This window comes from Liolophura sinensis, chromosome 8 (genome assembly GCF_032854445.1).
Source record: "Liolophura sinensis isolate JHLJ2023 chromosome 8, CUHK_Ljap_v2, whole genome shotgun sequence".
NCBI lineage: Eukaryota > Metazoa > Mollusca > Polyplacophora > Chitonida > Chitonidae > Liolophura > Liolophura sinensis.
This window is the reverse complement of record NC_088302.1, coordinates 48931998-48952253: the sequence shown is the minus strand read 5'-3', so window position 1 is coordinate 48952253 and position 20256 is coordinate 48931998. Positions and strand designations below refer to the sequence as shown.

The window sequence follows — 20256 nt, the reverse complement described above, 5'->3', positions numbered from 1 at the left end:
AACGGAGTTGATCACTATATTTATAAAACCCAGAAATTCCAGTTTACTCATGATAATTTGGTCGGTTTGTTCGGTTCCGGTTTCCTGTGCATGATTTTCTACTTCACTTTGCGCTGTCATTTTGTCCTTTGAGGTGGGTTTTTGTGTCTGCCTGGCTTGTTTGACAGCTTCGGCGTAACTTACTCCTTTGTCTGCCTTTATAAACTCGATTGTTTTGGCTCTTTTGTATGCGCTGCACCCTTTATATCCTGCTGAGTGGTTTTGTTTACAGTTTGCACAGGTGGTCTTTGTTTCTGTACAATTTTGATATTCATGTTTTCCTGAACATTTGGGGCAAACTATGTCGGATTTACAAACTTTCTTTGTGTGACCAAATTTTTGGCACTGGTAGCAACGTCTAGGCGCTTCATAGAAAGGTTTCACAATAATGTTGTGCAGGGACAGCTGGACTGTTTCTGGTAATTTTAATCCTTTAAAGACAATCATTACGCTTGTTGTTAGTGTGTTTCCCTTACTAAGACGTTTTGCATGCAGAACATTTTGATCTTTGAGCTTATTTATCAAATCTTCCATTTTGGTATTTAGGTCAATGCCATATATTACACCTTTACATTGTGTTCTTCGAGGTGTATAAGGTTTAATATTTACTGGTTTGTCTGCTAGAAGGTCAACATGTAAAAGTTTCTGGAATTGCGTTTCGGATCTGCAACGGATTTTAAGGTCACCGCCAGGTAGTTCAGTAACGCTGTGGCCAGGTGGATTCAACTATTTTTAAACACAGAATTAACAGCCAATGAACAGCCAGTTAAATAAACAGAGCATTGAACAAGGTGCTTTCCATCAGGCCCGCGCTGTACATATATAACAGGGCCTGTTATGCTTTCACAAGTAGTAGTTCAAGGTTGAACTTGAACTTGACGTGGCAGATCCGAAACGCACTGAGCTTTACGTGGATAGTATACTATATAGTATTGATAAGCCGTGTTTTCTGTGCAGAGTAGAGGGATCACAACGAGAAGAATAGTTGAAGCTTCACGAGCACTTCCAAGTGGAATTTAACTAAGCACAAATCGCTGAAGCAGACTGAGCTAAGCTTCCTACCAGGCAACCAAGAAAGACAGGCAACAGAAGAAGAAAGGAAAACAAGAAACGTAAACCAGAAACGTAAACCCCTTACACTCCTATAAGAAGAAAGAAAGCCGTGTTTTCTGTGCAGAGAGGAGGGATTTTTGCTGCATCCACTGGGAGCCAGGAGAGTGTGCGACGCTCTCGTATCGAGTCCATTATATTTATATGAGCTGGTGATGCCAGTTTCATTTGGGAGGACCGATTTTTATGCCGGCACCGTTTGTGTACCACAGTTGTACTGATGTCTGGTTTATGTGAATTTCTGCGGAAGTCACGTTTATTGGTGTTCGGATCTTTATTATGAGTATACAGTGTTGACTGTGTAATTTGTTTAACACGCTGACTTCACCTGACCGACAAGGTCGTCAAGGACTCTAAACTGAAGTTTTCAGTTTTGCAAAGGACGTTCGTTCTGCCACAAGGTGACATTACTCTACGTCTCTGAACGGCTCGTTTGTGAGCTTCTGCGGGAGCTGTGACTGTTCTAAAGTGGATTATACCTCCATGCCTGTATTTACCCTGTGTTGTGCTCTGCGGGTGTGACGTCATTCAAAGGCTTGACTGTTCCAGTTCTGTGTAACCTGTGTACTGTGTTCGCGTTCGCTAACCTGGCGAAGTACCTGTCTGGGACAATTCGTGACTTGTGTGAATTGTGTGTTTATCGCATGGTCTTTACGTTGGATCTCCTGGAACACGTTCCTTGGGATGCAAAGGTGAACTGGAAACTTTTAAAGACCGGTAATACTGATGTGTGTTTTTTATGTTGTTGTTGTTGAACTGTCTGTAAAACTGTACGTCTCATTTTATATATAAAGCATTGTTTACATTGTAATATTGAGTCACTGAGTCTGAAGCTTTAAACCTGATCTCAATAATGTCTACTTTTTTTGACAAACATTAGAGCTTGGCTGGTGAGCGTTTTGATCCGTTCTGTGCTGCCTGATAGACCTGGGACATCTTCGTGGCATGTCTTCCAAATATTGATCAAAACAATGTCTGAGACGAAGTATACAGCGCGGACCTGATGGAAAGCACCTTGTTCAGTGCTCTGTTTATTTAACTGGCTGTTCATTGGCTGTTAATTCTGTGTTTAAAAATAGTTGAATCCACCTGGCACGTATATAAGCCGTGTTTTCTGTGCAGAGAGGAGGGATTTAACACGCTGACCTCACCTGACCGACAAGGTCGTCAAGGAATACATCGTATCCGAACGCACATGCATTTGCTTGGAAACAAGGAAATATATATGCACTTTTGATCAGTGATTGGCTAAAATTGTCCTGGAGGAGGTACGTGGGCCGCAATGCCATTGGCTATAGAAAGGGTAACTTTCTGGAGACTTCCGGTCCGGTAAATCAAGGGTGATTACGAAGCCTGAAGCAGTATCAACCTTGCTGTTAGGAAGATGCAATATCACGAATTGATCATTTAAACTTCACTGTAATAAATGAATAGCTTTAGCCGAACGATTGCAAGGCTAAACTGGCTTGTAATGAAGAATGAAAGGAACGACATATTGTCGACGGCTGTTATTTTAAACCTGATTTCAATAATGTCTACTTTTTTTGACAAACATTAGAGCTTGGCTGGTGAGCGTTTTGATCCGTTCTGTGCTGCCTGATAGACCTGGGACGTCTTCGTGGCATGTCTTCCAAATATTGATCAAAACAATGTCTGAGACGAAGTATACGTTTCATTAAGATCTTTTTCTGGTTATAACTTATAAAGTGTTGAAAGCCTTTATTAGATCCGTGGTGAAAGTCATGTCCGGACCGTCAGTCGGTCGATGGATCGAGTTTTCATGAGTGCCCACGCCTTTATCAAATAGTCTAAAGTAACTCACAGGTGAGAATCACATGTCTAAAGAACCTGCAATGTAAAGAAACGTCATAAGTTTCATGGCATTTCATGTCCAATAAGGCGAGGTAGGCCGCAGCAAAATCCCTAGGTATATTCAGTATTTGCTTAATTTGCCACATGTAGAGCTGTAGCGCCTGATCAACTACATGTATCTACTTGTGACGTGACGAGATCAATATTACGCTCTGTAGTTAAGTTCGGTCGTGTTCGGGCCAAGCGCGAAACCGAAACTTGAAAATTCCACATAAGCCACCTTGTAGCTCATATTTTCTACTATTGGTGTGTTAGAGTAGCATGCACTTTGAGTCGGTAGTTTGAAAAATTATGTTTAAATAAATTTCAGCTCAGTCGCGGTCTTGTGGCATTCTTAACCAATAACAGGATACACTGATTATCAATTTCAGCAGCTTTGTCAGGTGCCTTAGCAAGATATAGTGACTTCCTTCAGCTGGCTTATTAGACCTATAAGATAAGCCGTCCTTGGAAATATGACACTAAACTGTAATCTGCGTCCTGGTGAAAGTGCCACACGAGCGCAATCCAAAATGTGGCATACACCAAGAAACTTGATAAAATTTAATGTGAAAAGCGCATGCTCCGATCAATGTTATAATATTATTTCTACACGCAGTAGATTCTCGGCTCGCCATCCGCCGAAAGATGTCACCTGCAGTGAGACTATAAACGGTCCTATCATATTACAATCACATGGCCCGTTAAATAAATCACAATGATATTGATATGAAACAAAACAATGTATTCACAAGCCGTCAACTTACTACTTATTTGTGTTTTACAGACTGCCACTTTCAGTGAACGTTGCCAGTTTTATCAAACCCACATATGCAGGCAAAAACGTGAGAACACCGTGTCTTGACATCACTCGATGACCTTTTTGGGATAATGGAGGAGAAACAAACAAACGCTGGAAAAAATTATCTAAAAACACCTTTGCCGATCTCTTTTTGTCACTGAACAAAGTACGGTCAAATGATTAGACAGTAATGTGGCAACCCATGGGCTATATTCTGGCACAATAGTATAACAAAAAGCCACTTCTGATAAAACTTTTCATGTAGTGTTACGCGTATGCTTTAAATAAACTATTATTATATTACTATGAACAAATATGGTGATATACTGAAAAAACATTACCTTGCATATGCTTGCCACAATATGCAAACATTAAGGTGGAACTTTACAGTAACTGATAGTAGTTCATACTATTCTTTTTGGTGATGATTATTTCATTATTTGCTTTCTTCCCCTAAAAATACTTAATCATCAAAGCCAAAGTGTGCATGCTTGTCTTCCTTTTGTTTTGGTATTTCGCAAGTCTGTACAGCATCCTGTTACAGGATTAAGAATTTGTACCAGCAGGTCACACGGACATTCTTGGAGTTACTCTGTCACACTATAGAGGGTTAACACTGTACTTAAGTTATGTAAGTAGTTGTGTGAGTAAATGATACAAATATGCGACGGTTTCAGCTCTGTGAGTAGATTGTGCTACACATGTGCGAGGATTTCAACGCTGTGAGTAGATTATGTTACAAATGTGCGAGGGTGTCAGCTCTGTGAGTATATTGTACTACACATGTGCGAGGATTTCAACGCTGTGAGTAGATTATGTTACACATGTGCGAGGGTGTCAGCTCTGTGAGTATATTGTACTTCACGTGCGAGGATTTCAACTCTGTAAGTAGATTATGTTACACATGTGAGAGGGTTTTAGCTCTGTGAGTATTTATTTATTTATCTGACCTGCTGTATTCAAGAATATTTCACTTATACGACGGCGGCCAGCATTATGGTGAGTGGAAAACGGGCAGAGGCCGGGGGAAACCCACGACCATCCGCAGGTTGCTGACAAACCTTACCACGTACGGCTGGAGAGGAAGCCAGCATGAGCTGGACTTGAATTCACAGCGACCGCATTGGTGACAGACTCCTGGGTCATTTCGCTGTGCTATAGCGCTAACCAACTGAGCCACGGAGGCCCCTGCTCTGTGATTATATTGTGGTACAAATGTGCGATGATATCCGCTCTGTGGGTATATTATGCTACAAGTGTGTGAGGATTTCAACTCTGTAAGTAGATTATGTTACAAATGTGCGAGGGTTTCAGCTCTGGGAAGTAGATTGTGCTACAACTGTGTGAGGATTTCTGCTCTGTGAGTAAATTGTGTTACAAATGTGCGAGGGTTTCAGCTCTGTCAGTAGATTATTGCTACAAATATGCGACGGTTTCAGCTCTCTGAGTTGATTGTGCTACAAATTTGTGAAGATTTCAGCTGTGTGAGTAGATTGTGCTACAGTTGTGTGAGGATTTCGACTCTGTGAGTAGATTACTGCCACAACTGTGCGAGGGTTTCAGCTCTGTGAGTAGATTATTGCTACAACTGTGTGAGGGTTTCCCCTCTGTGAGTAGATTGCGCTAGAACTGTGCGAGGGTTTCCCCTCTGTGAGTAGATTGTGGTACAAACGTGCGAGGGTTTCAGCTATGCGAGAAGATTGTGCTACAACTGTGCGAGGGTTTCAGCTCTGCAAGTAGATTATTGCTACAAATATGCTACGGTTTCAGCTCTGTGAGTAGAGTGTGCTACAAATGTGTGAGGATTTCAGCTCTGTGAGTAGACTGTGCTACAGATGTGCGAGGGTTTCAGCTCTGTTAGTAGATTATTGCTACAAATGTGCGAGGGTTTTAGCTCTGACAGTATATTATGTTACAAATGTGAGACGGTTTCAGCTTTTCGAGCAGATTGTGCTGCAACTGCGTGAGGGTTTCCGCTCTGTGAGTAGATTTTGTTACAAATGTGCGAAGATTTCCGCGTGTGAGTATATTATGCTACAACTGTGCGAGGATTTTAATTCTGTGAGTAGATTGTGCTACAACTGTGCGAGGGTTTTAGCCCTGTGAGTAGATGATGTTAGAAATGTGCAAGGATTTCCGCTCTGTTAGTAGATTATGTTACAAATGCGCGAGGGTTTCAGCTCTGTGAGTAGATTATTGCTACAAATATGCGACGGTTTCAGCTCTCTGAGTAGATTGTGCTACAACTGTGCGAGGATTTCAGCTCTGTGAGTAGATACTGCCACAACTGTGCAAGGTTAAAGCTCTGTGAGTAGATTATTGCTACAACTGTGCGATGGTTTCATCTCTGTGAGTAGGTTGTGCTACAAATGTGCGAGAATTTCCGCTCTGTGAGTATATTTTTCCTACAACTATGTGAGGATTTCAGCAATGTGAGTAAATTGTGCTACAAATTTGCGAGTGTCTCAACTCTGTAAATAGATTATTGCTACAAATGTGCCAGGTTTCAGCTCTGTAATTAGACTGTGCTACAAATGTGCGAGGGTTTCAGCTCTGTCAGTAGATTATTGCTACAAATGTGCGATCGGGACGGGTAGATCCAGGATCAATCCTTGATCGAGTCACACCTAAGACTTTAAAAGAGGAAGCTGTAACTTCCTCGCTTGGCGTTCAGCATGAAGGGGATAGTGCAACGACTGGTTTACCCGTATCAGTATAATGGCTCGGGCGGGGCGCCTTACTTGCCTTCGGTAAGTCGTCTCAGTGAAGCAGCACTAAATAAAAGAGCGTTGGAAATCCGTCCTGCAACAAGGAGGAACATTACACGTACATGCACCCCAAGGATTCCTTCGTCGTCATATGACTGAAAAATTGTTGAGTACGACATTAAACCATAAGCACTCACTCACTCACAAATGTGCGAGGGTTTCAGCTCTGTCAGTAGATTGTGCTACAACTGTGCAAGGGTTTCAGCTTTTCGAGCAGATTGTGCTACAGATGTGCGAGGATTTCCGCTCTGCGAATATATATTGTGCTACAGCTGTGTGAGGATTTGAACTCTGTGAGTATATTATGTTACAAAGGTGCGAAGGTTTCAACTCTTCGAGCAGATTGTGCCGCAACTGCGTGAGGGTTTCCGCTCTGTGAGTAGATTGTGCTACAAATGTGCAAGGATTTCCGCTCTGTGAGTAGATTATGTTACAAATGCGCGAGGGTTTCAGCTCTGTGAGTAGATTATTACGACGGTTTCAGCTCTGTGAGTAGATTGTGCTACAAACGTGCAAGGGTTTTCGCTCTGTGAGTATATGATGTTCCAAATGTGTGAGGATTTCAGCTCTGTGAGTAGACTGTGCTACAACTGTGCGAAGATTTCAGCTCTGTGAGTAGATTATTCCTACAAATGTGCGAGGGTTTCAGCTCTGTAAGTAGATTATTGCTACAAATATGCTACGGTTTCAGCTCTGTGAGTAGATTATGTTACCAATGTGTAAGGTTTCAGCTCTGTGAGTCACAAAGTAGTGATTGTGTTAGAGTTATGTATATAGACGCTTAAAGGCAAAGGCCACATTAAAACGAAAGGTGTATCAGATGAATACCCATTACAGCTGCGTAACAATGATACATTTGTGTGGGTATATAGAGAGGTATGAGTAGGGGACAGGTATTTGACAGCTATTTGAGTGTGCCGGCATGTGTTACAGTTGAATCTGTTACAGTTGTGGAACAGTGCTACATTTATTTGGGTATGCAGAGATGGATGAAATGTGACAGCAGTCTGACCGCACTGTCCTGTTCCACCCAATGTAAATCTTGAATTGGTATCATACGCACAAGCCAAGACTAAAATGTTCAAACGGAATTTTCCGTCTCGCAGCAATTGGCTAAAATTAAAATTTGTTCACATATTTAACAATGAAACATGTTCGTGTTTGTTTTAACTCTCAACGATATATTTCAGAATATTTTAGCTATTTTTAATGTTGTTTTATTTGGACACAACCGAGTGCTGGAAAGAACTTAGAATTACATATAGGCTTGTCAGATTTGCAGATTATACAACATTCAACAAGGAATTCTCATCTCCGAGTGAAAACAACTCGATTTTGGGAAGCTTCTCTTTAACTTTCCAAAGTGTGACACCATAGATTGGCAATCCACACTGAGTTCAACAGACATCAGACTTGACACCAGTGCCGCTAGTATGTTGTTTTTCTTCATTATGGTCCCACAGGTCCACCAAAGTATGTAATAGCCAACTGCTTGAGTTACAGATATTGCAGAAAATGCAAAGTAAGACAAATATAAATAATCTTCATGACGACTCCCATCAGGATTTTTCAGAACATATTGAATTTATTTCTGAAAACCATTCTGCAATGATTAAGGAGGTAAAGATATATTCATGGACAAATTTCCAGGGTTGTCTGTGGTGAACCAACCCACTGTCTCACAAAAGCAGAACCCTAATTCCTCAAAGCTGCCTTGCAGCGTACTTCGAAGTGATGGCATTAGTGATACAGCTCGATCTCATTTTTATCAATCATTAAATTTTCCGTCAGGAATAATCACGCCATCCACACTTTCCGCTTTTTACATAATAAAGAGGTTTGCTAAAATAAAAAAAGTTAAGCTTTACGGCTATCATTACTAGAAAACAGCGAAAAACATTCATTTGTCCAGTCTCTAAATACATTAGGTCAGGCGAATCAGTTCTCGTGACATCTCTTATTGTTAAAACATATATAACATCAAGACAATATTTGCGGATATGTTCTAATCTGTTGGCTTGAGTTTCTTTCAAACTGTCTCAAACAACGTCTGCTCACCCCTTGCTCGGTCTTATTAATGATATTTACATAGTTTCTAAACTTTTACGAGTTAATTTGTATTTTAGAGCACAAAATATTGCTGATTTTTTTAGCGGTTGTAGTTCAACAATTTATATAATTAGAAAAGACAGTACATAGGGCTCGGTTGTTCAAAACTTGGTTAAAACCTAATACCAGATTTAAGTTTAAGTCTTCAATCTTCGATTAAGATGAAGAAAATGTGTAACATTATATTAAATGTAAACTAAAAGTGCTGCTGTTACACTTTGACTGTGGAGAATTGCATAGGCTGCAGAGGTTCACTAAAAATTTTAAAATTAAATCTGACTTAATACCAGTAATAGCGAGTACACTTACCAACAACTGGGCCCTGGTGTTTATGTGTAGGCAGTATATCAACTACGATAGACCTAAAGCCAACCGAAAACTCTGCGCCTGCACACAAGTAGCGCTTTTGTATCATCAAGATTTAAACTGGGAAGCCATTCTTCAGACGTAAATCGTGTTCAAAATTTAACTGAGAGTTAATATTTAATACCTCAATGGACATCACGTAAAGACAGGTATTGCTTGCAAACAAACATGTAATATTGATAATACCACTAGGCAGATCGTTAATATATAAAAAACATAACAGGGACTGAACCCCGTGATACACCAACAAGCAACTCACAAAATTCAGACTGTTCTGCATTAATAATAACACGATGGTTCATGTCGGACATGTATTTTTCAAACCAATCAAAAAGTTCACCAGCTATTCCAAAAACTGTAACTGACAGTAAGCATCTATGCCAGACAAATGCTTTGGAAATATCACAGAAGAGAAAATATACCCCTTTACTCCCACCTAATGACACGATGTCAAAACATATGTCTAAAATAAAGTAATGGTTGAACAGGATGTAAGATAGCCGTGGTGGTATTGCGAAATCTCACTTCAAAACTGACGAAATACGTGTTTAGAAACAGCCCTCTCAAAAACCTTGCTACACATCTTAACAAAGAAATCGGTATATAGTTTTGTACTTCATGACGTGGCAATCCTCTGTAATAAGGGGTCACATTGTTATTTTCCGTTGTTTAGGAATATTAGTCGTATCGTTTCTCCGGGATATTTAACCTATAAATACGACGGAAGCCAGTATTATGTTGAGAGGAAAACGGAAACCCACGACCATCCGAAGTTTGCAGCAGACCTTCCTACGTAAGACTGGAGAGCAAGTCAACATGAGAAAAACTTGAGCGCATAAAGACAGCATTGGTGAGAACCTCCTTTGATCGTGGTGCGGTAGCATTCTTTACCAGTCGACCGCGATTATATCAATGACATATTTTTTAAAATTCTGTCAAACTATGTTTTAAAAAGAGCTATTTCACCGATACCTTAAAAACATGATTATTATATTTTTATCCAAATACATTTAAACAGAATTCACTGAAAATATATCTGAGATGTTTTCATTTACATAAAGAATATGTTTAACATAAATGTAAAATAAATTTGAATAGAGTTTTCATATATTTTTGGAAAAATATAAATATGGTAGGTCAGACGAAGCACTCCTCATAACACCTGATATTGTCCTAAGACAATCTTTCTGGATATGTTCGAGTCTGTTGACTTGACTTTCTGTCAAATTGCCTCAAACAACGTCTGTGTACTCCATGCTTTGTCTTATAAATGATTTATTCATAGTTTCTATACTTATACGATCTAATTTGTATTTTAGAAAAATATTGTGTAAAAATATTGCTGATGTTTTAGCGGCAGCAGTCATAAAGTTTTCATCGTGGGCACTCCAAGAGCCGTCAACACTCAGATGTTTATATGTTGGCAAATTAGACCAAACATTTAGAAGGATCTCTGCGTCTGGACACAAGTAGAGCTTTTGTCTCATCAGGGTTGAAATCGACAACATCATGTTGAAGATAATATTTAATAGCTGACTGGACATTTCGTAAAGACACATGTCCTCTGCACACAGACGTATGTTATTGATAATATCGCTAATACGTTATTGATAATAGCATATAATAAAATAACAGGGAACCGAGGACTAAACCCTGTGGTATACCAGCACGTAACTCGCGCAACTCAGATTGTTCCCATAGGACGTGTAATCTTCAAATCACTCGAAAATAGCCCACCAGTAAGAAAATAGTCTTGGTATTGTGACATGTCACCACAGAAATGACGAATAACATGTTTAAAAACAGCCCTTTTAAAGACTTTGCAAACACCGCTTAACAAGAATATCGGAGAAATGTTAAATAACGGGGAAAGTCTGGGCTCCACTATGGATTTAGTCTCAAAAACAATTCTCGGACTCACATTACTTGGGCCTAACGATTTCGTTTATATTTTACAATGTCTACATTGGCTGGAACCTCCAATATTTCATCTGAGGTAATAATGATTTAAAAAAAGAAATACTATTATCAGGAGTGTAAGGCGAAGGTACTGATAAAATAATCGCTCAGAGCGTATGCTTATCGTAAATAAAACCACCATGGGTAACAATAGGTGGGAAAACGTCTGTTTTATTTTAATTATGTTACAGCATGTCTTTTTGCAATTTTCTACCAAACTTTATTTCACACCTTACAATTTGAGGTTCGTTCTTCCGTCTGAAGTGATTGATGAAGTGACTTTATTCTTTTCTTATTTGTACAAAGTAATAATGGTTACTGTTTTTTGATGAGGCCAACGATTAAATAAATCCTTTTTATTTCTCCTTTAATTTCAGACGTAATCTAACTTTTATCTTTAGAATCCAAAACAAATTAATTGATATTGTAGCTTTAGCGAAATTCAGTAGGACGATATCTATAAATAATGCAAAATAGCTCTTTTATCTCTGAAGAAAATTCCAATATTTCACATAAAAGTAAACCTAACTAGTAAACAAGCTTAAATCCCTGTTTGTTTAATGGTTAAATAACAAGCTTAAATAAACAGCATGTAATACTATCCAGGGAGGTAAACGTACCAACCTATGTTTTTCTTGACCCACTCGATGATATGTGTGGACAAGCCCCACAGGTAACAGCGCGGTAGAGTGGCTGTAAACACACGCTGACCTATTTTTAATAGTCTACACAGGCCAGTCATACACAGACTACCTCAAGCAGAGGACGTCGGCAGACGGTCGTCACTTGAACATTGTGAGTACTATGCTGTACTTTCAAATTCGCTTCGCTCCGATGTTTCAAATAATACTGGTCTCGCTGCTAAAAGTAAACTCTTCACTTTCCCGACTGGCGTTACACTCAGCTGGATGGGCTAAAACACCTGAAGTCTCACAAAATCCAGTATTCATGTCGTTCTTTCAGTGTTGGAAACATATATCTGTGCTGAAGATGACAGCGATCACTAGAAGGTGGAACTAATACAAGAGATTAGTCCCAGCTAAAAGATACTACGCCTGTGACTACAGCTACAGTATATAACTTAGATCGATGATACCAGCGAAAAGTTAAGTTGACATATTTGTACAATCATTAAGTGAGCATGCAGCTGCTTGGTGAATGCTCTGCATAATGCTACTAGGGGGCTCATTGTTATAGTAGCGGAACAAGCGATGCCCGGGCAGAGTAGGCCTACACGTGTCATGTAACGTGGCTCAGGGCAAATAAACTCGCTTATCCAACCTACCTGTTCTTGCCCCGCCTGTATCTGGGGCCAGGTGTAAAAGCTCTACCTGTACCCGACCACGTGATCTTTTCCTTTGTTTTGCCGCTGGTTATAAAATCAATTTCACACAGGTCAAAACCCATTACAAATTAGACTTTATTTCTCTTAAAAACTTCGCTAGAAACATTCAGACAAGAGTTATCTTGTGTAACGTAATGCAGCAACCAAGTTTATCTGATATAATGTTTTTTCTGTGACTATTTAGTGTGAAATCACTCCTAGTTTTATGACATACTGGTATGGAAGCCGATAGAAAGCATCTTGCTACCTCGACCTTTGTAATACAGCGGTAGGCAGCTGTAACTAGGTGGCGAAGTGAGGTAACGAAGTAGCGCGGTAGCCATGAGGCAGTGAGGTAGCGATGCGAGACATCGAGGTAGCGAGATTAACATAATCTCGCAGCCTTTGCAGGGTAGAGAGTCGGGGAGCAGTTATTATAATCACTTCAGTGTCAGGCTGAGACATACCCCGCGTGTAAGTTGGCTTCTTGAGAAACCTGGCAGGATGTGATCCCGGTTGAAATCAACACACTCTAAGTGCCAGGCCCTGGATCTATTACATAATAGTCCCAGCTAGGTCAGTGCTTCTGTGCTTCTGTGGCCCTGGGACAGGATTTTTGTTGGGGTATACATAGTGATCGCTTTCCCTTCCATCGTTGTCCGTCATATTAGTCTTGACAACGTCATATTTCAGTACTGGTTGGTGACAGGATTCAGAGCTGGTCTGAATTCACGGAGACCGCATTGGAGAGAGGCACTTGGGTTATTACGCCGCATTGGAGCGCTAACCCTCTCGGTCGCTGAAATTTTAGTGACGTAGTCGTGTTGAGTGATATAATACTTAATTAGGCACACGGGTGCAAGAACCCATCTCAAGAACCCAACTTACGTACGGTGTATGCCTAAATCTGACACTAAAGTGATTACACTAACTGCTCCCCACTTCGCTACCTCGCTGCCTCGTTACTTTGCTATCTCGCGGCATCTCGGCCTCGCTCCCTCGCCAGGCAGCGAGGTCATGGGTAAGGACGTAGCGAGATTATGTCACTAGTTCGCTGTCTCCCTTCACATTGCTACCTCATTACCTCGTTACCTCGCCTTGCTACCTCAGTGCTGGTCCAATCAAATGTAACTACTACCACCTCAGCTAGGCGTCTGTCTGGCTTGGGTGGGTGGAGGAATTAGTCCAAAATAACACAAATACCACCTCACCCCGATGTCTGTCTTCCTAGGGTGGGTATATTCACTAGTCCAAAATAACACCATTACCACATGAGCTAGATGTCTGTCTCACTGGTCTAAAGCAAATGTAACTACTAACACCTCAGCTAGACGTATGTCTGCCTTTGGTGGGTGTAGTCACAGGTCTAAAGCAAATGTGACCACATTAGCCAGATGTCTGTCTGTCTTGGGTGGGTATATTCACTAGTCCAAAATAACACCAATACTACCTGAGCCAGATGTCTGTCTGCCTTGGATGGGTCTAGTCGCTGGTCCAAAATAACACCATTACCACATGAGCCAGGTGTCTGTCTGCCTTGGATGGGTATAGTCACTAGCCTAAAATAACACCATTACCAACCGAGCTAGATGTCTGTCTGCCTTGAATGGGTGTAGTCACTAGTCCAAAATAACATCATTACCACCTGAGCCAGAGGTCTGCCTGCCTTGTGTGGGTATAATCACTAGCCCAAAATAATACCATTACCACCTGAGGCAGATGTCTGTCTCCATTGGATGGGCACAGTCACCATTTCCACCGCAGCTTGATAGTTTTTAATGTCACAATGGCGCGCCAGACACAGTATTTGAACACTCCGCCTATTTCGAAATGAAAGTAATAATCCTGCAAAGAGTCGTTGTAGCATTTGTGAGATAATATCGGGAACTAAAAGATACATTGTGTGGTATAGATGTAAAAGTATATCAGTACTTAGCTACAATCGGTGTCGATTCAAACAACCCCGTTACTGTTGTAATTTAAACATACGCGACTCAGTCAGATCACGTTTCTCGTGAAAGCGCGATTCTGGTGATTCATCGCAGTTTGAAAAGTTGTTTGTATTCTAACAATCGCTGTGAAGACATTCAATAGCCGACTACCACCCACAAACACCCAATACGACTGGGCTTTTAAGTGTAGGACTACGTTGGCGCGGTAAAGTTAGCAGAAGCCATAGACGCTCTTAAATGGGGATTAATCGACTGTATTTGGTCTCTTCTCTAAATGTTTTCTGATCTCATGAGTATACCGATATGGTCGGTTAATTTACAAAAAATACCCATTTTTCAGAAGGTTTTTTTAACACCGTGGGAAGTTGAAAACGGTCTAAAATGGCACTAAATTTAATTATGACAAAATACTGTCCATTAATTCCCATTTTAGGGCGTCTGTGACTTTCACTATAAGTTTTCTGACCCCACAAATATACCCATATGCTCGGTTAACTTAAAAAAATATATCCATTTTCCAGAAGGTATTTTGGACACGCTGGCAAGTTGCAGGCGGTACAAAACGGCTTTAAATGTAAAGATAAGACAAAATACTATCTATTGATTCACATTTCAGCGCGACAGCGATTTGCACTATCAGTTTTCTGACGCCACGAATGTATCATTATATTCGTTATCTTGCATAGAATACCCACTTTGCAGATGGCATTTTAGACACCGTGGCAAGTTGCAGACCGTCTAAAATGGCACTAATTTTCATGATAAATTAAGACAAAGCGTCTGGGACTTGCACTATATGCTTTCTATCCCACAAAATATACATTAAGGGTTGCTTATCTTTCAAAAAGTGCCCATTACTTCGAATTCCTGGTTGACCCCGTGGCAAGTCGCAGACGGTCTAAAATATCATAACAATTAAAGACGTGAAGAATGGTGTCGATTAATCCCCATTCGTGCGCATCTACGACTAAGACGATACGTTTTTTGCCACCACGAATGTACCTGTATGGTCGGTTAACTTAGAAAAACTACCAATTTTTCAGAAGGTATTTTTGAACACCGTGGCAAGTTGCAAACGGTTTCAGATGGCACTAAACTTAAAGAAGAAACAAAATACATTAATCCCCATTCCAAGGCGTCCGTGACTTGCCCTAAAAGTTTTTTGATACCCAATAACGTACCTGCATGATCGGTTGTCTATGAAACAATCTCCATTTTTTGGAAGGCATTTTTGACACCGAGACAAGTGGGAGACAATGAAAATTGGCGCCATGTGTACAGGGGAGACAAAATACTGTTGATTAATCCGAATTTTAGGGCGTCTGGTACTTGTACTGTAACGGTTATAACCGGCGAACTTTAGGGCTGGTTATGTTATGTCCAATACTCCCTACAAGTTATAAATTGTAATGGCTTACAAAGCCAAAATGAGAACAGGAAAGAGCTGAAATTATGGTTGGTACATTGTTCCGTAGTAAAGAATCAGTGTACAATTTTAAACTGCCAACGGCAAAATATTTTAATTGTAGCTGTATTTGAATTTTTTACTTAAGTCTTAAGGCGTTTGATATATATGGCCCCTGGCTCCGGGATGACGAAACGATGTTCATAGACCTTAGGTCAAAATTTCAAATGACTTTAAAATTTTATTTTTTTTTATGTAACTAGGTGAAAATCTTGCTTTACAACGTAAATCCAGGGCCAGTTACAATAATATAAATTTCAGCTAATGTAGCCAAAATAAAAGAAAATAAATAAATAAACCAAACTTAATGATTTAATGTTTGACTTAAGTCTAAGATTGTTTCGTGATTCTATAACTTATGTAGACCAGAGTTCTGCAGTTAAGGAACAGAGACAGGTCAGATGTACCATCCAGAGTCAACTGTCAGTTTTCATGTTCAAGCAGTTCATCGGTCAATCAGTCCTTGAATAAGGGACTTAACTGTTGATCAAGTCTTTTAGAACACTCCACAATGGATTTTATTTCTAAAGATTAGATGTAGCAGGAAACTACCAGCTCATCTTTAGATTAATTGTAATGATGATTTAGGCGCCTGCGACAGATAGTGCGCTCCTTTCCACTGGTTCTCCCGGGATATGTTAATTAGCTGTCTCTAGGTAACCGTATCTGATATTTGTTTTTACAACAGAGGGCACGTATGTGTAGATCGACTGTTAAGGGCCTCTGTCTTAGGAGAGTAGGCTGATGGCTGGTTACTAGGCTTGCATGCCCACGAGATTGACGCCCTATTATCTCCAAGGATCATCTTTCCCCGCTTTTCCCCTTGACAACAATAGGCTGTGGGTTGTTACATTAATTTCGTTAATCCTACGTTGAACTGTACTAACATTGCAATGCACTGTACTAACAGTGCATGCAATGGCCAGAACGCCTTGCGCGTTCAATTTAGTTTCTAACTGCGGATGCACAACAGTCCCTGAGAAAATATCTTAACTGCTAACTGTTAATCCTTCGTGTGTCTCATTTGATTACAGAGATCAACGACAATGGTGAATGAATATCCACCACGCCAGAAAGGCCGCTGGAAGGAGTGTGGTGTCGTTTGTGGACTTTTGGTCGTTGGTTTAGCGGTAGCTTTAGCTGTTGTTGTGGTCCTTAAAAACAAGGAACTTGAGGAGAAATTGTGTGCTTCTGGTGATGAAAATATAGACATCAGCGAGCAGGACAATCCGAGCGTGTTTTCAGACCTAACAACGGTAGAACTGCGCTCTGTCGTTGCCTATCTCTACCAACAAACCGACTTGAACGTGGTGAAGCTGTCAGATGCGACACTAAGTAGTAGTTACATTTACTTAATTGAGTTGAATGTCCCGAACAAAACAGCCGTGTTGAATCATCTGGATAACCAAGCTGATGCTCCGGAACGCCGTGCCAAGGTAGTGATATTTCGGGGAGATTTGGATGTGCCCAGGGTCGAGGAATACGAAGTGGGTCCTCTGCCCAATCCAACCTTTCATACGATCATCTACAGGAATGGCAAAGATTCAGTACCTTTCACATACAGACCATTTACGTTGAAGGAATACGAAGGACTTGGTCGGTATATATTTTTCGCAGAAATTGAGCAAAAAGGTAGAAGAATTTTATTGGAGAGTTTTGACGCCAGTTTCATCGATTGCGGCACAAAATGCTTGACTTTTTACATAACTCCTGTCTCCACCTCGAACTACGGCAAATTGACACGCAACATGTGGTTTTGGATTAATCATGATGTAAAGTACTACGCTTTGCATCCGTTGGACTTTAAGGTTTTGGTCAATCTAGACGGTACGGACCCGTCAAAATTCAAAATAACAAAAGTATGGTACAATCAGCAGTTGTTCAACAGCATGGACGACCTTGTCAGTGCTTATGAGAACAATAAAGTGGAAAAAATTGTTATGAAATTTCCCCAAGTAGATGAAAGTACATTTTCGACTTTAAATCAGCGCGGAGAACCCTTTCCCAGTAAACCTTTGCGGAGTCCAGTTCAGGTTGAGCCTGACGGAAAGCGTTACACAATCAAAGGGCAGCACGTGGAGTATATGGGCTGGGCGTTTGACTACCGGATGGCTCTAAGTACAGGCCCGATGTTGTTTAATGTCAGATATCGTGGAGAAAGAATTGCATACGAAATTAGTCTGCAGGAAATAGTCGTGTTCTACTCGGCGAATAATCCGTCACACAGATTTGCCGACTTTGTGGACAGCATTTCTTTGATCGGCTCCTTGTCAAAAGCTCTTATCCCAGGCTCGGATTGTCCGGATCACTCGACATTTCTGCCTTCCCGCCACGTATTGGAGGCATCGTCTGAACCAGTCGTTTATGAGAACTCCTTGTGTATATTTGAACAAGCCACAGGAGTCCCACTGAGGAGGCATCACTCCTACGGCAAACACGCTGGATGGTTCTATGGAGGCATGATGGACGATGTGCTCATTCTTAGAACTATTCTAACTGCTGCAAACTACGACTATATCTTTGACTTTATTTTTCACCAGAATGGAGCTATTGAAGTTAAAGCCATCTCCACAGGTTACATCTTACCCAGTGTATTTTCTCCTTCGGAAAAAAAGTATGGCTTCCAAATTCACGACAACATTCTTGGCAATGTCCATCATCACATGTTTAACTTTAAGGTAGACGTTGATATATTGGGGACGTCAAACCGATTCGAAACTCTTGATTTGAAAGTGGAAGCGGCTCCAAACCAGATGTATTCAGAACTAAGTTCTGCACAGACCTACAACCAGATATATTTTCAAAGCAATCCAAGACGTACAGAAAAGGCGGCCAGTTATAAGTTTAATTTTGATCAACCAAAATATTTGCTGTTTAACAATGATCAATTTACAACCAAACACGGCGTCCCACGGTCGTACAGGGTGGTGATTAATGGTATGTCGAAGCAAACCTTGCCTGAAAACAGCGGACACGAAAACTCCATTACCTGGTCCAGATACCAGATGGCGGTTACCAAGTACAAAGACACAGAGAAGCAAAGCAGTTCTCTCTACGCCATGTGGGATGCTTTTCAGCCTGTGAATAGATTTCAAAGTTTTATTGATAACGACGAGAGCATTGTCGACCAGGTGTGTATCCTAATTTCCAATTATCATTATAATTGATGCTTTTATAGAACGTGGAATAATGTTTTCAACCACAGCACCCAGTTCCTATATGGCTTGAAACAACAAGTTTAGAGGACTCTACATTTAAGCTTCAAAATTTGAGCGTTCACTTTTACGTGTGGAACTTTTGAACATTGCATTTATTCCATTTTACCTGATGCGATAGTTGGCACGTTAGCCGGTGAAATATGGCCTGTTGTCAATTTACCTAAGGTATTGTATGCAATGGCCTTGCTGAATTAGATGCTGAAGCACTTCCTGTTGAAATTTCTAGGCCCTTCATAAATAAAGTTTGCATGTTCGAATCCATCTCAGGTTAGGGCTTATAATGTGAATCTTGAAGGTCGATGGTTTTCTTGGGGCACTCAAGTTTTCTCAAGCCATACACAGTACACCCATGCGCAAGGTAAATATTGACCATGGCTTTCAGCACCCTTACATCAGTTAAATGAAAGCTCTTGCATTGAAGTTGGGTATTGTGTATCGCATAGGTTGACATTCGTCGATTATATTCTTGATTTTAACACGCTTTACATAGATACTTGTCTTTTATTTGTTTGTTGTTAATTTCCCCGGCCGAGGTCATACCAGCGCGGCACAATGGCGTAGTAATTGGGCTTGTGTAGGTGTGGCTAGGGGCGTGGTTTTGATCACCTGTAGCTGTGACAGTTTTCAATAGTGACGTCAAGAACATGTGCTTGAAATTGACAAGTTACATTCTGTATTTGTTGCAGGATCTTGTGGCTTGGATCACAATGGGCGTTCATCACATCCCTCATACCGAGGATCTGCCAGTTACACCGACACCGGGAGGACAACTACAGTTCTTCCTGCTCCCATACAACTACTTCACGGAGGACCCGTCATCAGGCTCTAAGAACGCCATCTACATGGAGCTGAAACATGCCTCTGACAACTCAGCGCCTACAGTGGACATTAACCGTTATGGATATGGTGGAGAGCCTCAGTGTGTTCCGCAAAAATCCACATTTGATCAACAAGTGGCAGAAGATCCCGATTTGGTGTTTTCGACATCCGGATAACAGCCTTATGAGTTTACCTCACTTTTGTTTCCTGACATTTAGCGATATATTATATCGATATCGACAGATGAATTAGCGATATCGTGTTTTATCATGTCTTAATAAATAGTGTTTTCTGTTGCTTTCAATGGAAACGACTGCTCCTTCTGCGTTGCTGCCAATGAGGAGCTGAGAGAATATGTATGTATCTTCGTGAAATCAAATGAAAATATTTTTGGTCAACGAGTATATTCAGTGCTTTCATAGTATCAAGAGAAACAGATTTGTATTTTTTAATAAAAAAACATAAATTGTAATA

At 40.6% G+C, this 20256-nt stretch overlaps 1 protein-coding gene across 1 annotated transcript; it reads left to right on the top strand.

Moving 5' to 3' along the window:
* Positions 1 to 9790: 9790 nt before the first annotated feature.
* LOC135473041 (putative amine oxidase [copper-containing]) lies at positions 9791 to 20254 on the top strand. The gene is made up of 3 exons (XM_064752821.1): positions 9791 to 9895; positions 16780 to 18876; positions 19650 to 20254. Exons 2-3 carry the CDS (start codon positions 16792 to 16794, stop codon positions 19956 to 19958), a joined length of 2394 nt encoding a protein of 797 aa, XP_064608891.1. The 5' UTR covers positions 9791 to 9895; positions 16780 to 16791; the 3' UTR covers positions 19959 to 20254.
* Positions 20255 to 20256: the final 2 nt, after the last annotated feature.